This window comes from Falco punctatus (genome assembly GCF_963210335.1).
Source record: "Falco punctatus genome assembly, chromosome: 1".
Lineage (NCBI taxonomy): Eukaryota > Metazoa > Chordata > Aves > Falconiformes > Falconidae > Falco > Falco punctatus.
Window position 1 is genome coordinate 110,451,908 of NC_137580.1, and position 15,483 is coordinate 110,467,390.

Sequence of the window (15,483 nt, forward strand, 5' to 3'; positions counted from 1 at the left end):
AAGAACTAAAGGAGAAAGAATTACAAAGACTACCACAGTGAACCCCAGCAGATGGGGCTTTTGATGAACAGTTGAGAAAACAAAATGGAACTGGCATGTCTGACTCACCATATACACCCATCTATACATCCACATGCACTCACCATCTGCTGTACAACCGCTGTTTTAACAACTTCAAAATCATGGTATTATTGACAGCAGCATTTAAAGGAATATAAGGTCTGGCAGTGGAGAAACAGCAGTGTGTGATGCCATCCTTGTCCAATGAGTCCTCTGCATTCCAGAGGTCTCCACACGGAAGTCACCTACCACATGGGCTGACACATCCCGTAGGTCTCTGACAGCATTGTTATACCACAGCCTTCAAGTATTTTTCGTTAAATACACATCTGTATTTGTTATTAAAAGTTCCCTTTGGTAGTTCCTACTTTATTCAACTCAAACTTGACTGCTCTTTTTTAATTGTAGTATGAATCATTAAGATGACTTTTCTATTTCTGAAACTTCCAGCATACAAGGCAAAAAAATTATCTGTCACAAAACCAGCCAACATGCATTTCCTTGAACAGGAACATCTAGAACAGATACTTGGAAACCACATTAGGCAGAAACTGGTTCCAATTGTATTTGAAACACGAAACTGGGAACAAGGGAAAAACAAATTCCAAATAAAACACAAAACTACACAGCACAATTATCAAATAGGAACTTCTAGTCATACTTCTGTATATTCCCCAATTTCTCCCCACTTAGCGAGGCATATTTTAAGAACACTTTTAACCTTCCCACCCCTATTTCAAAACCAAGATCAAAGAAAAGTCGCTTGGATGGACACCTTCCGCTTCTTATGCAATACAGATTCAGACGCTGCACTTCAAAACCCCAGCCGTTACTTCAGCACCCAGCAGTCCAAACATTATTCCAGTCCTTTGAAGCAGCCCTAATGGTATCTTCCATTTGCAAGTAACACTTCTGTAGTCAAAGATCTTACTCCAAGGAGATGTTAATGTGAAACCACTCAGACTGCAAAGAGACACACAGTCCTGTAGGCAGACTGCAAAGGTGTTTAGAAGTCAATGTAACACCATTACGGAGAGTGTCAGCTTAGAAGCTGTCATAAACACTTCATAATCACTCAGACACAAACTGGACTGCCTGCAACACATTACTTTATTAAGTGCTGAATAGAGGTTCAATTGTACGAATAAAAAGCACAATGCTACAGATAATAGCCTTACTGAGTAGCTTTTCACATAAATGTCAAATTGTTGTTTTTTCAGATTGAAAGGTTTTTAAACTATAGAGATCTGGGCTTTTTTTCTTAACCGGAATAACATTGCTTAATTACAAGCTAAATACTCGGCAAGATCAAGAAGAAAGGTTTGTATAATACCAAAGGACACAAAAAAGTATTGCCAAGTAAACTCTAAATATTAAGTCAGTCACATAACTGCCAGATTTTATTTTACTCAGATTAAGTAAGCAAAAAATGAGGTGGAGAAACAATGTGGAAAAAACCCCAGGTTATGTTACCTCCAAATTTGTTGGCTATATAAACCCTGCTCTGAAAACATATTTAAAATCGATGTTAAAGACCATCACTCTGAGAAACTCTCCAATGAGAGTTTGACAAAGGAACCATTCCGACACTGAAATTATATTAACACATACAAATCGCACAGGTCAAAGCTGTACCTCTCTGGATGTGGTCTCAGAATTTCAAAGAATATACTAATGAAGGGCTGACAAAGTGATGCAGCATCTCTACAGTTGGCAAGATGGATGGTAAAATATTCCCACATTTGGCATTGTTTCCATTTCATTGTACTTCCTCCCCACTAATTAAAAATACCTCTGCACAAAATAAATGACACTAAGAGAAGCAGTCCTGAAATTTCATTTTTCTTTTTCTTCTTAAAATATTAAATACTATCAAAATCTAGGAATTATGAAGTTAAAAAATACACTGGAGAAAAAAAATACCAGTGGTATTGTCATACTGAAAAAGAAGGTAACATCAGGTATTCGTGGCCTAATCTGTGACTAATTCAGACACAAGGAAGAAAAAACAAAACCAAACAAAACCAACCAAACAAACAAAATACCCACAAAACCAAAAACAACAACAAAAAACATCCACAAGCCCAAAGAAAACCCTTCTTTCCCACTAGGAAATGTGTATAAGCTACCTTCTACTAGCAGTAAGCTACACATAAGCCAGGATAAACAAAAGTAGTTTAACTCATTAATTTAATGGAGCTTACTAACAAACAACTTCATGTTTACTCCAGTGTACCACGCGGTATGGAGTTTAAATGCAGACAGTTACTGCAATACAGGTTACATCGAGGTAATCTGTCCATGTACCAAAGAACTGAAACTCCGTTCTCGCTCTCCTTACACATGTAAGATCCCATCCCGCATAGCATTTCTCAAGGGCACTGATACAGATAACTCTGTCAGAGACACTCTTTCATCTGGACACAGAAAGTCACTTACAAAGGTTGCACAGAACTCTCACCCAACCACAAAGCAAGGGCATGTTACCTAGATGCACACACAGAGGAAAAAAAAAAAACCTGCTAGACACAAAGCTGCTCTTATCAGAATGGCCAGGGCAAGCCCCACGTCAATCCAAAGTGCTTCCACACATTTGTCAGAAAACGCGCATTCATTTGGGTAAGAACATTTCAGCAGGATAAAGGAAGTTGATTTATAAAAATTCTTTAGCTTAAGTCTATGTTGATCAATTAAGATACTGTGAGTAGTCACTTGTGCTCTAACTGCTGATATTGCAGTAGCTGTTATTTCCTCTCTTAGCTCAGTATCTTAGTGACACCTAATGTTTGTTTTCTGTAATACACCTCGAAGACCAAAGCAAAGCCCTTTGAACCATTTTAATAACCTGATTTGTATGCTCCTATAAAACTGATCAGTCTTCAAAACAGTGTACAAAACTAATTGCATACTATAAACCCATTCACAGTATTCAAATTCATTCCATTGTAAACCCAAATTAAAAAAAAAACACAGTGGCAAGCTAGCTTTGCTGTGTCATACACGTGCTTGCTCTAAAATCACAAAATACAAAACTAATCCAAAGGTATGTTTTACTCCACTAAAAAAAAGCCATGAAAATTAGAATTAGACGCAGTTTCTCAGGACATACAATTAGATAAATTTTCCTATATTATAGTGACAACGTTCCTAAATTTTAGTTAAAGTTCATAAATTTTAGTAAAAAGTTACTAAATACTGAAATTTAGTTAAGTATACTAGGTCTGACTCCATTTCTATTAAACCATCCTTCAAATGCAGAAGCTCAGCTGTTTGCTTTTTTTTTCATCTCCAGCTAACAATATACAATCAAGAGGGGAAAAGGGAACTCTCCCACACTTCAGTGAAACTCAATTTGATGTACAAATTAACATTATTTTCTATTATGCTGATCTGCTAGTATATAAACATGTCCTACATAGCTAACCAAAAAGTTAGTAAAAAAAAAACCAACAAACCAAAACACGTTTCTAAAAAAACCAATGTATTTTACAAAGGGAAAAAACTCCATGCTCTCCACATTATTTTGAAGGACAAGGTGTTATGAGCAATTCTTTTTTTTAAGTTAAGAATTTTATGACCTACTGTATTAAACTTTATTCTGTAATTTCAAGAAATTTGGGGGAAATTCCCCAAATTAAGACCATGTGCTCATAAACCACTCAAACACAAACTGCGGGGTGTATGTATGACAGCATGAAATCAAACCCATATGCACACATAGACTTTAATAAAATTAAAATTGCAAATCATGTACATGACAAACGTGATTGTAAAATACTATTAATACTGTCATACTTGCATTCCTGGGACAAACAAATTCTTTTCATATTCTTCTACCCTTACTAATTTCTGTAAGTTAAAAAGATTTCTGTCCTTTCTGGGATACAAACTACCCCATAGTGTCAAACACTACTCCCAGTTTGACTCTGAAAATTTACTTAAAGAGAAATGTTTTGTAAAAAGCCCTCAAATCTGAAGGTACATGAATGCACGTTTGACCTATGCTCAGTATTAATCTTAATAAGCATATTCCATACAAACCATATGACATTGACGATAAACATTGACTCTTTCCACTTCGATAGGAAAAATTACAAGTAAAATATTAAAGTAATAACACAACATTACAAACAAACAAACAAGCAAGCCTCTGGCACAGAAGCAAAGTGAACTTTCTACTTACAGGTATGCTCCAGACTTGCATTCCATCACTGTATCCGATCATTAGCAGTAATGGTGGTTCATTCCCGGTGCTATGTATTTCATGAAACTCGATATTCCTTGATGTATCTAAATTGGATTTAAATATCAAAGTAATTATTAACAGGTTCAGATCAACTGTGGCTGGTGTCAGTTATACTAGATGGTGTTTTCTCAATGCATGTTTCTGTTGTCTTAAGTAAAAACAAGCAAAGTCGTTTAAATTTTTATGCTGGAACAATACTGAAATATATTCTTTTAGGCAAACATAGAATCATTAAAGTTTCAAAGAGGTTAGAAAGCATTAAAATTCAAAGCAATGGAGAAAAATTTTCTGGATTACAATTTGTGTTGTCACTAAATACTCTAAAAACTTCTGCAATTCTTTCTCCAGTGATGAGTAAAACATGGCAAACTTTTCAAACTGAGAAAAATTTGCAAAGGACCAACAAAATAAACATTAACAAATACAGAAATTACAAATGCACAGACTGGTCAAAACTATTTCTAGATACTATGTAATTAATCTTTACACCAACCTTACCAAAAGAAGAAAATCCCCAGGAAGAAAAGTGCTACAGGACATAATAATTAAAAATATTAAGCCTTTCTTAAGTAAAGCCCTCATACTACATTTTCAACCATGACAGAATGAACAAAAGCTCACCGCAAGCATGTAAGTATCAAAGAGAGGAGATATTTAGGATGGTGAACAAGGATGTGTTCAGGCCCAATCAGCCAATAGGCTGCTTAAAAATAAATTTAAACAGAATATGAAGAATTCTAAAGGATATTCTAAAGGGTTTTGTTATACTGTAGAAAAGAAACTAAAGAGGTTTTTTAAAAAATAAACATGCGAGGAAAACAAACCAACCTTAACTAGCCTAAAGCTGGACATAATGCCATGTACACATTGATAGGTCTTTTCTAGTTCTAATAACCCTGAATTTATGAAGTGCCAGCCTCTGTGCCATTTCAACAGCTGGAAAACATATAATCTTCCCTATTAACCCCTTGGAAAGGCTTAAAATTCCCCATCGCAGCTCTGGCTATGGTTGCTATTACTTCACCTGAGACCAGAATGAGCCTTTACCATACAGCTCTAGACAGGAAAATAAGACAAGAAACAGCAGTTTGCTGGAAGACTTAAATCCAATGCTCTCCAGAAGGCAGGTCCCTTAGTTGCCCAGCTACGACAAGAGCACATACCACATGCCACAAGCAGCTCCAAGACATTCAAGAAGTAACTACCTGACAGCAGCATTCAACCAGCTCTCATTTAGTCCCTAACCTTACTGAAAAACAGGTAACCAGGACAGACAAATAAAACAGCTCAGATCTTAAGTGGGGATCTACTTGACACTGCGCAAAGGCTTGTAACAGTCACCAGTTTCTCTTAAAAAGGTTCAAGATCTGTTTTCTGCACTAAGTCAGTAGTCTTTGCTGATGATTTATTAAGATACTCTGGAAGTGATAAACAAATGACATTTCACGACTGTTTTTTGGCTTTGCTCTAGTATTTTCCTGAAAGACATCATGGAATCTCCTGCTCATTTTGTCCAACTGCTCTTCCTTTCTAGGTTACTCTAAACTCTGTCACACCACTGAAAAAGTATCTGGGACCTTGACTGGATTCACAGTTACATAATCTGGCTTTGAAATCAAACAATAGACAAAAGAAATTCAATTCTACGCTTTGTTTTCAACTACCTTAAGGAAAAAATATGGATTTAAAAAAAAAAAAAAAAAAGTATTTGCCCCTCTTCCTAAGCAACAGTTATTTTGCCTTCACATGAAGTCACAAGGCCTGTTTGTTCTATTCGGTAAATACTGAACAAAAATGCAGTTATTCTCTTAAAATTAAGTATTTCATTTCCCTTTTCTAGATACACTAAATTCTGAGTCAACCATGTTTACTGGTAAAGCTGACTGAAATTATTGTACAGGGACCCAAAAATCACAAAAATAAATGAGAGAAAACGAAGTCATACCATTCAAATCTGCATTTTCAAATCTGACCCAAATGATCTTCTCCTTCTCTTCTGCTGGTGGGGTACCACTGTAGGCCTGCACAAAAAGCAAAAGGGTTGAAACAGTACAAGTTTAATACCCTTTTTTCTCTCTCGTAGACCGCAGGAGGGAATGTAAGTTAAAACAGAAAAACAGAGATACATGTATGTTATTGTCACCAGTATTCCTGTGAGGTTTTGTTTCAAAAATGAACAGTTCCACAATCAACTTACACCATACTAAACAGAATTCAGGAAGCATAACATACATACTAACGCAGAAATGACAAGACATATATAACGAAAAGCCTTCTGGAGCAGGCTAGAAATGCCACATGACTTACAGTAATTTAGTCAACTAAAATACAGTGGCTTCTACAATCTTTAACTTTAGCAGTTGTACACTGCTTCTAAAAGTCATGTTGGAGGTTCTCACTTGAGGCATTTTTACTTGTAAAGTTCTCTTTAATTCACTTAAAAGCTTTGTAAGCAAGATTGAGGAGAGACCTATACTACATAGTTTTACCGACACGTTTTAGTCACATTTGTGACATCTTTAATACAGCTATTTAAAAGAGAATAAACTGTAATTTCAGTAGAACAGATTCATGTTTCAGTTCTTTCTTCTACAGATGCCCATAAAAAGATGAGATACAAAAAGAAACTGTGAAGGAGACTTACAGTATTTCCAAATTTTGTTTTACAGTTCTCAGGAGAAACTGTGGTAGTAAGAACGTGAGCTACAGTAGAAATACCATCAGTTCCAAATGAATTATAACAAAATCCTGTGCAGTATTTTGAATTAAATATGAAAAGAGCTTGTATAATCATTTTATACATGCCAGAAAAGCAATAACATGAAGTAAAAATACAAATTTAAAAAATAAGTGTGGGTATTACTTTTCAAAACAAATCACATTCCATGCTTCCAAGGCAAACTGATTTGTAAAATAAAACACAGACTGTATCCTTTAACTACAGACAGGGGAAAATGGGAGCGGGTGTGGAATGCACCAATCTTTTAAATGAAACTTTGACTATTTCTAATTTTGACCATGATCCCAAAATGCATTTTACAAACTGGTATTAGTAAGGGGAAATATTTTTTATATTATTATTGAGGAAATTAATGACTAACTAACCAAGATAATCCTTCAAATAAGAATCATGATAGTTTCCTGAGGCTACAGACAATTAGCTGCAATGCTCCTCCACTACAGACCACAGCTTTCCCAAAGAGTAACAAAATTAGTTTCCCTCTGCTACCAAGGGGCCCATGGGCAACACAGAAGTGACCATTCCAGTTTCATGCTGCTGGCACCTGTGAAAACTATGACAAAGAGCAGACACGAGCATCATAGTTACTGTCCAGAGAGGAAGATCCCAGAAATGGTGGGGGTGGGGGTGGGGGGTGGGGTGGGGGTGGGTGGGCAGGATATCTAAAAAAGCAGAGGGAGGACATCTGTTTTGCAAAACTCAGCACGATGCAGAACAACAGCTTAGGCAGAGCTCCACAGTCCCAAAGCAGCCAGGACATTCTGAGGCAATTTAAGGAAATGAGATAAAAAGAAGGGACTAAAGAAGGCAAAAGAAACTTTTCCCTTTTCAGCCAGTGATACAAGCTAAGGTGACAATGGGTGTCTACCAAGTTGTTCCAACACCAGTCCAGCCAGGGTTCACATACAGGTTTCCAACTACAACCCAGAAAAATGTCTTTTTAAGAGGCAGAGCAAGTGTTATGCCTAGTCTCTCCCCTCCCCTACTATATAACATTGCCAAAGTTATTGTAGGAAAAGGCTGCAATCTTCTTCCTGCTATTTATATTGCAATCTTCAACTCCCTTCTAACTAAAATTCTCATTCTAATTATGACCTATCAGAGGAAATCTGTAGGCCCAATCTTCAGACAGTATACAGCCTACACTTCTAAAACCCTGGTCTCAAGATTCACATTCAAAAACCAAAAAATCTGGCTTTGTGTTTCAATGATACTTTGGTCCACCCAACAAAGACTTCAACTGCTTTGTACACTGAAAAAATATATTTAAACATCCAGACATACCTGTGGCACAACATCTTGAAGAAATGTAACAACACTTTCCATGTATGACTGTTCCCTTGAAAACAGAAGGAGAATTTCAGCTACCACAGAAGTTCAGAAGTGGTCATGAGTATATTAAATAAGACACATCACCAGAGAAAACACATACAGTCTTTAGCACAAAGGAAAATATTAAGCATGCAACGCAGTTACTTAATACACTGCCAAAGACTCTGATGATATAAATAGCAGCATAAAAGTCTGTAAAAAGCTAAGCAATACCTGTTTATGAAATAACTGCTTGGAGGAAAAGTATAAAAGGCAACAGTGAGGAAAGAAACCATGTTCTCCACATCTGAGTGGCTGACTGAAGTAGAACAGGCATTCAGAAATTATTCTTCAGTATTTTCCTATCTGATTTGGCCATTACAACATGAAGATGAGGACTTAATCTAAGGGCTGGAGTTCTCCTTGTGGGGCAAATAAACTTTAAGACCTCGTATGTATTATGTACAACGATGCAGTAAGTGGTAGCACGAGATGGAACAAAACCCTAACTAAGAACAGGAAGGAGAGGTATTTTCAGCTAATATTTTATAGCTTGGGAAGCTTATTCCTTCTTGGAAGTTCATTAGCAGCAATGATTTAGAATAGTATATAGCAAAATACATTTGTTCTGGTACATTTAAACTAATGCTTTTATTAGCATTCCCCAGCATGAGCAGTGAGCCTCTTGTGTAACTGCTGAGCAACGTACAATGTGGGTTGACTATATTAGACAGACGGTGTTGAAACTACGCAAAAAGTTTGCACTTTCTGTAATAAGTAACACTGAAACATGCTGGCAATAAGAACTATCTTCATAAAGTCCAAGACATTTTGGTTTTGGTTTTTTTTTTTTAAATTAACTCTTTAGGTAACAGCTTCAGCATCCCCCAGATTAGTTTTTATATCAGTAGTAATTATTCCTGCACTAACTCAAGATTTCCAATACCAACCAAGAGAAAAAATTGTAAACCAGGAAATCTAGCCTCTTGACATCTAAAGGTACACGTGTTTTCTTTGTGCTTTCTGAAACTGTGCTAAGACTCTTTTAATAGAAATTGGAGTATTAAGTATTGAAGAACTAAGTACTCTGCCCTATACACAGTGATGCAGAAGATACTTGAAGTCAAATGCTGCAACACCTGAATCAGCTTAACTGGTTGACTCATCTCTGAAAACAGAGACAAATCTAAACAATAAAGATTTAAATTTTAGAAAGCTTGTTCCAGCTCATGACAAAACTAGATTTTGTTCAGCAGTTCAAGGTTTACTGCATTAAAGTTTGGTTTACTGCTTTAGCTGTGGTTTCTAGTGTCAATTCTTTATGTAGGTCACCGAAACTGTCTTGTATACCTTCAGAGCCCTTTATTACCTAGCAGTAATATTTGACTACAGGTATAGTATTAAATACAGTGTTTGAAGTGCTCATAGGAATGCCTACTAGCAAGAGTCATACCGTCTTCATTTTTCAGGTCATGAAATGAGTACTATTTTTTTTCCTGCCCTCACTCCAAGTACATCTTGAAACAAAGTTGATGTTTGGGAAACGTTTCATTCAATGCACTCTAATCTCTCCTGAAGTTAAAAAAGGTCCAGGAAGATCTCTTTAAAGAGCTTAGAAACAACCAAAACAAAAAATAAACCCTTCCCTCAGTAAGAATCTAGAAGCTTAAGCAGCAGAATGCTGCTTCATGCTGCTCAACAAACACAAACTCTCATCAAAAAGACTGACATTTTTGAGGTGAAAAGATGTACCTCAAGAAGAAGCCAACATATTTGATAAAATAAAATAATAGATAAGTCTTATTCTTACAGTGGTTTTCTATTACATTTTAAAGTGTATTTTGTAGAAATTCTGTAGAAAAACAGAAATACATTTGTTGAGGAATTCTGCAATATAAAACAATGATTATTCTAGCCCATGGCTGCAAGACAAACCTTTCAACACAACTTTCTGTGTTATGAAGATTGGTTTCTTGTGCTGCCTAGTAAAAATAAAGTGAATTTTGATGTTAAAATACACAGCTATCTCCAGTGGCAAACTGATAACCACTGAAATTGATAGTACCAGTGAACATTTCAATATGGTGCTATTTTGCAGCAACAATTCAGCAGTATAAACATACCCAGAAAGAAAAACTGCTACAAAAATCCTTTAGTAGACAGAATCAAGACCATAAATCTTCTAGACTGTCTTACTTTGCCATGAAAGTATTTTTATGTGAACATAAGAAAAATAAGGATGCCCAAGCAAAAAAATGGTCTTTCGTGTTCTGACTGGAGAGAGGTAGCTTCTTCCCCTGTTCTTAGTTTTGTTCTCCTAAGCAAAAAAACCCACCTAGAATCCACAATTCTACTTACCGAAGGACTTTCATGACAGGCTTATATGTTTTCATACATGCACCTCTGTGACAAGGTATTATTAAAAAGAACAGCAAGAAAGGAACACGCCACACATGCTCCTTCCAGCTTAAGGATTTGTAATCATTGATCTACAGCTAGTGTAGCGTTTGTACAGCAAGCAGAATTGTTTAAACAAACAACAAAACATTGCAATATATTAATCTTTAAAATGTACAAGTTTGAAGATTTTGGAGTATAAGTGAAAAGCATCCCATTTAGGGAAAGAGTTTGACCTGCACAGTTCTATAGGAGACAGGAATGCAACATCTGTTTGTTTTATTTGAAAAATATTCAGTGTAACAAAACCATAATGTCAACACAAGCCCTCAAGAGCTGGCTTTGAAAGAAAATTCAGGCTAGGTTCTTCTTCCACAAGAAAATAAAAAACATTTCAGGTAAGGGCTATTCTTCTAGAACATGCTTACGTGACAGCTTGTGGGCGAACCACCACTCCTCCAGTACATCGACTTGGGCGGCGCGGAGATTCTGTCGCCATCGTTTCTTTGCAGATACCTATGAAGAAACACGTTTCTTTTTAATAATAATTTGTATCAGGATTATTTATTACACTAGTTCTTGACATATTCTTCAGGATGATAAAAACCTCTTGAAGAAAGAAACTTAACTTACAGTAACCTGTAAGACACTATGCCCCTGTACAGCACTTTTGAGAAAAAAAAAAAAAAAAACAACAAACCAAACAACTCTTTTCAGTATCTCAATCACTACAGTGCCTGCAATGCATGTGAAAGCAAAGAAAGAATGCAGACCTGCATGATAAAGCAGAAATTTTCTTCAAACTGTACATTAAAGACAGCGGTACAGGTACACAGGTATCATCACTGTTATATGAGACCATTATTTACTAAAGAGCTGCTGTCTTAGAAAATAATTATATATAAATAATGTACAATCACAACTGCAGTGAATTGTACTCTTGAAAATCTGGAACAGGTTACATTGAAGTGAACACAAAAAGCGTGAGGGAACGCATTCTGCTTTTTCTATGTCAGCTTTTTGTGTCATCTTCAAGTTTTTCTTCACACTTCTGCTTTCCATGTGAGAATTCAGTGCAACACTCCTAAAGGCAAGAAAACACCTGAGGAGCGTCACAGCTCCCTGGCACCTCTTCAGCCCCGCCACTCAGCCACGGCACTGTCCTCCCAGCCTCAAAACAAGAACAAGTGCGTGAAGCAAGAGGAAAAGACAGATCCCCAGCGCGGTGCTGATTACCAGCCCCATGTCACGTTTGGGTGTCTGCCTCAGGGCCACCTCATCAGGCGAGGCAGGGATAAACAGCCCCACGGAAATTAATAACAAAACGATTAGCAATACAACTGAAGTTTGAAACACATGCCAAGCAACCTGAGAAGGAAACAAATGGCACGTAAGGGATAAAATATCCCCTCATACAAGGCCTTCAGCCGGCGGGACGGCCGCGCCAGCCGGTGCACGTTTCCCGCCCCGCGTCGGCACCTGTGGTGGGCACCTGAGGGGCGGCGGCGCGAGCCCTGCGGGGCGGGAGCTCCGGCCCTGACGGGAGGCGGCCGCAAAGCCCCGGGCACCCTCAGCCACCCGCTGTTGAGCAACTCCCCAACAAAACGCGCTCACCTCACCGGCCTCTCCCCCGCCCGCCGTCCCGTAAATCAGGCCGCGGCCAGCCGGGGAGGCACCCCCGCCCGCCGGCCGCCCCTTTCGGCCGGTGGCTGCCACAGGCTCCGGGCTGGCGGCCGGCACCTGCCCTGCCCGCCGCCCCCCGCCCGCCCTCAGCGCGCCGGCCCCTGCCCGGCCTCACATCCCCAACGCTCGCCCTCAGCGCCGGCCCCAGCGCGCCCCCGGAGCCCGCCCCAGCGCCCCTGGCCCAGGGCTCGGCCCAGGGGGCGTGGGTCCCGCTGCCGCCCGGCGCCCTCACCTGCCGCTGCTGCCCGACGCCCGACGCCTCACTGACAGTGTTTGGGACCCCCACGGGGAATGACACTCAGCGCACTACCCGCTGCTAGCCAATCACACAGCCCCGAAGGCGGGCTGCGCCCCGCGTCCGGCCAATCCCCGGACCCGCTTCCCAGAAGCGGGCGGGGAACGAAGGGACAGGGAGGGCGGCTGCGCCCTAAAGCTCGGTTGAGAGGCGAGCAGCAGCCGGCGCTGCCCCCACCCGCAGCTTTGTTTACATCGGGATCTCGCGAGAGGCGCCGCCTCAGTCCCGCGCACGTGGGCGGGGGCAGGGCCTCGGGGCTGATTGGCGGGCCAGGCCCCGCCCACACGCAGTGTGTTTACCTGACGCGCGGCCCTGCGTGGTGACGTACAGCGGGTGCGCGGGAGATGTTGGACGGCGACGTGAGGTGAGGCGGCGGTGCGGGTACAGTCCTCTTGTTCGAAAAGCGGTATGTGTGGCCCGGTGTGCGATAAGTCAGTTTTCACACGTTCATGGAGACATCGCTTATTTATTTCAGGTTTGCGCAGAGCTGGGGACCAGGTAGCATTCCACAAAACAGGCCCGCCAAGTGGGGCTTCCCGCGATGTACTTATACACAAAGACTGTGGCGTTAGTAAATTCCCAAATCCATCCTCTTTACACTGATTGGTTATTAATTTACATATAATTATAATATGGCTTCTGTTATGCTCAGGGGAGAGGTCTTCACCTGAGCAAGGGTCTTTTTGACCTAGGAGTGTGATTTTTTTAGTGATAATAAGGGTAGTTCAGTTACGGGTACACAGACTTTGAGGTTTTCATGCCAAGTTGCCAAAGTATCCTCAAACTATCCTCATTAACCATCTCCTCAAGGCCTAATTGTTCCAGTGTCCTTCCCCAAATAATAGCTAACCGCATACCTCTCTGATTACAGCCTAAACTTGTAATGTATACAATTTACATCCTGCACAAAACAATCAAACGGTTCTGTATGTCTGTGTTACCCATCTGCATTTCTGAGTTACCCTCCAGCATCCCAGCAGGCAGTGGGAGGTGGCAGCGTGAGGGGCCTGGGGGCCTCGGGGGCTTCAGGGGGGCGCTGCCCTCACAGCCACCGGCCCCGGGCAGGGGGGAGCAGGTTTCCCCTCAGAGCTTGGTGGGTTTTGGCAGCGCTGCCCCAGGCAGAGGGATGTTTGCAGGTGTCTGGCACCGCACGCGTTTCTGAGGGGAACGTGCTGTGCTGGAGGCGAGGAGCTGTGCTGTGCTGGAGGCGAGGAGCTGCCTTTTCGCACCCGGTCAGGTTTCTATCGGGGAGCCCGGGCCTCTGGCTTGCAGATCCAGGCAGCGGGCACCTCAGCCAGGATCAGTGACCTGCTCTGGGCATCCACCCCAACTGCTGCGGCCACAAGTCATCACCTACATACCAAAACCATTAAACAATTACTGAAGAGTGTAACACAGCACGCTTCTCCACAGAGTACCTGTTGGCAAAGAGTAACCATTCTTTGTTCCTCTCGCCCTACAAAAAATTTAAAACAATAGCTTCCAAGGTTGCCCCACAAAAGAATTGTCCTCTGGGAAAAAAACAGCACTAGAAGCTTTTTTACAAATATTTTTGGAAGGTGTAACAGGGCGATGCAAGTCATGCATGCCTTCAGCATCTTCTTGATGATGCAGAACTGCGGTTTTGCACATACCGGAGCATTATTTCACACACAAAAAGTTGGTGTAACTCAGACTTGATATTTGCCAAAAGGAGACTGTGTTCACATGTTAGCTGTAAGCTCCCACACTTCCCTGTCTCAGCTTTGATAATTGAGTCAAATGATATGTAGGTGGGCAAACGTACACAAGAGTAAACTGCTGCCAGTTTGTATCGGCAAGTAAGTTTATGTGTACTGCGGAGGAGCATTAAACACTGAATGCTTTCTGTCATTCAGCAGCTACCCCAGGAAAAATTGTAGGTTTTGTTAAATTTGTAAGAGTGAAAAAAAAGCCAATGTTTGCCGCAGCAGCTGGAGAATCCGAAGTCTAGAACTGTTGAGAGGAAATGTGGGAGAACAAGACATGCAATTATGAATGCAGCAGAATTTGATGAAAACTTGATTTTTGCATTTATGAATGCAGCAGAATTTGATTAACATTTAAATTTTGTTTCTATGAGAGCAAAAAAAACTGGGGAAATTTTCTACAGTCTTTTCTTTTGCATATTTAGTAGTAGCAATGCAGACACTCATCTAACTAACGTGCTATACCTGCACCTTTATTGTGACCAATCTTTTTTAAAAGGTTGAATGTCATGAGTTAAAATTGAAAACAGACAATTACTGTCTTTGTTCATTGCAAAGATTGTTGCTAGGGAAATATAGATAGCTGCCGTTAGCTTCTGTATACTTCCTGCCATATATGGTGTGTAATTTCAACATCACTTATAGCAAAACTTCATTGTTAACTGTGAGTGACAGCCCACAGACACAGAAATAAATTCTTGAAGGATGCAATTTGGACAGACTGTTACTTTTATCTTGTAAGATAGTGCTGCATTCGCAGGATGGGTGAAAGAGAATTGTACATTTTCAGAAAGCATATGATTCCCCCTAGGATTTGTGTAACCATGGTAACAGACATAGATAGCAGGCCTGATTTCAACCCATCTTTTATTGTTCCAACCATAAAGAATTAGATTCTATAAATAACCACCCTAGCCATTGGAATAAAATACTGGCCTTTTACTTCCCCCCCCCCCCCAAAAAAAAAAAACCACAGGTTATATATTGCTACGGTTAAACGGTCAGTATAAAGTGCCAAGACCAG

General features: G+C 40.1%; 1 protein-coding gene and 1 long non-coding RNA gene across 15 annotated transcripts in view; one reads left to right on the forward strand and one right to left on the reverse strand.

The window, feature by feature from the left end:
• BCAS3 (BCAS3 microtubule associated cell migration factor) overlaps positions 1 to 12,822 on the reverse strand; it is a 369,789-nt gene extending 356,967 nt beyond the window's left edge. For 5 of the 14 annotated variants that reach the window (XM_080382869.1, XM_080382863.1, XM_080382864.1 and 2 more), the window contains exons 1-5: positions 12,670 to 12,821; positions 11,183 to 11,270; positions 8,331 to 8,385; positions 6,252 to 6,327; positions 4,244 to 4,350 (exon numbers count right to left, since the gene is read on the reverse strand). In XM_080382869.1, coding sequence (XP_080238995.1) covers positions 4,244 to 4,350; positions 6,252 to 6,327; positions 8,331 to 8,385; positions 11,183 to 11,253 — 309 coding nt within the window. In that variant the 5' untranslated portion in view covers positions 11,254 to 11,270; positions 12,670 to 12,821. Of the gene's footprint in view, positions 1 to 4,243; positions 4,351 to 6,251; positions 6,328 to 8,330; positions 8,386 to 11,182; positions 11,271 to 12,669 lie in introns of all 14 variants that reach the window. The other 9 variants (XM_080382866.1, XM_080382872.1, XM_080382873.1 and 6 more) reach the window with 5 other exon arrangements.
• A 147-nt stretch (positions 12,823 to 12,969) lies between these two features.
• On the forward strand, positions 12,970 to 15,407 carry LOC308062776. Its single transcript, XR_013927676.1, has 2 exons — positions 12,970 to 13,096; positions 13,208 to 15,407. It is a non-coding gene; the product is annotated as an uncharacterized lncRNA (long non-coding RNA).
• Positions 15,408 to 15,483: the final 76 nt, after the last annotated feature.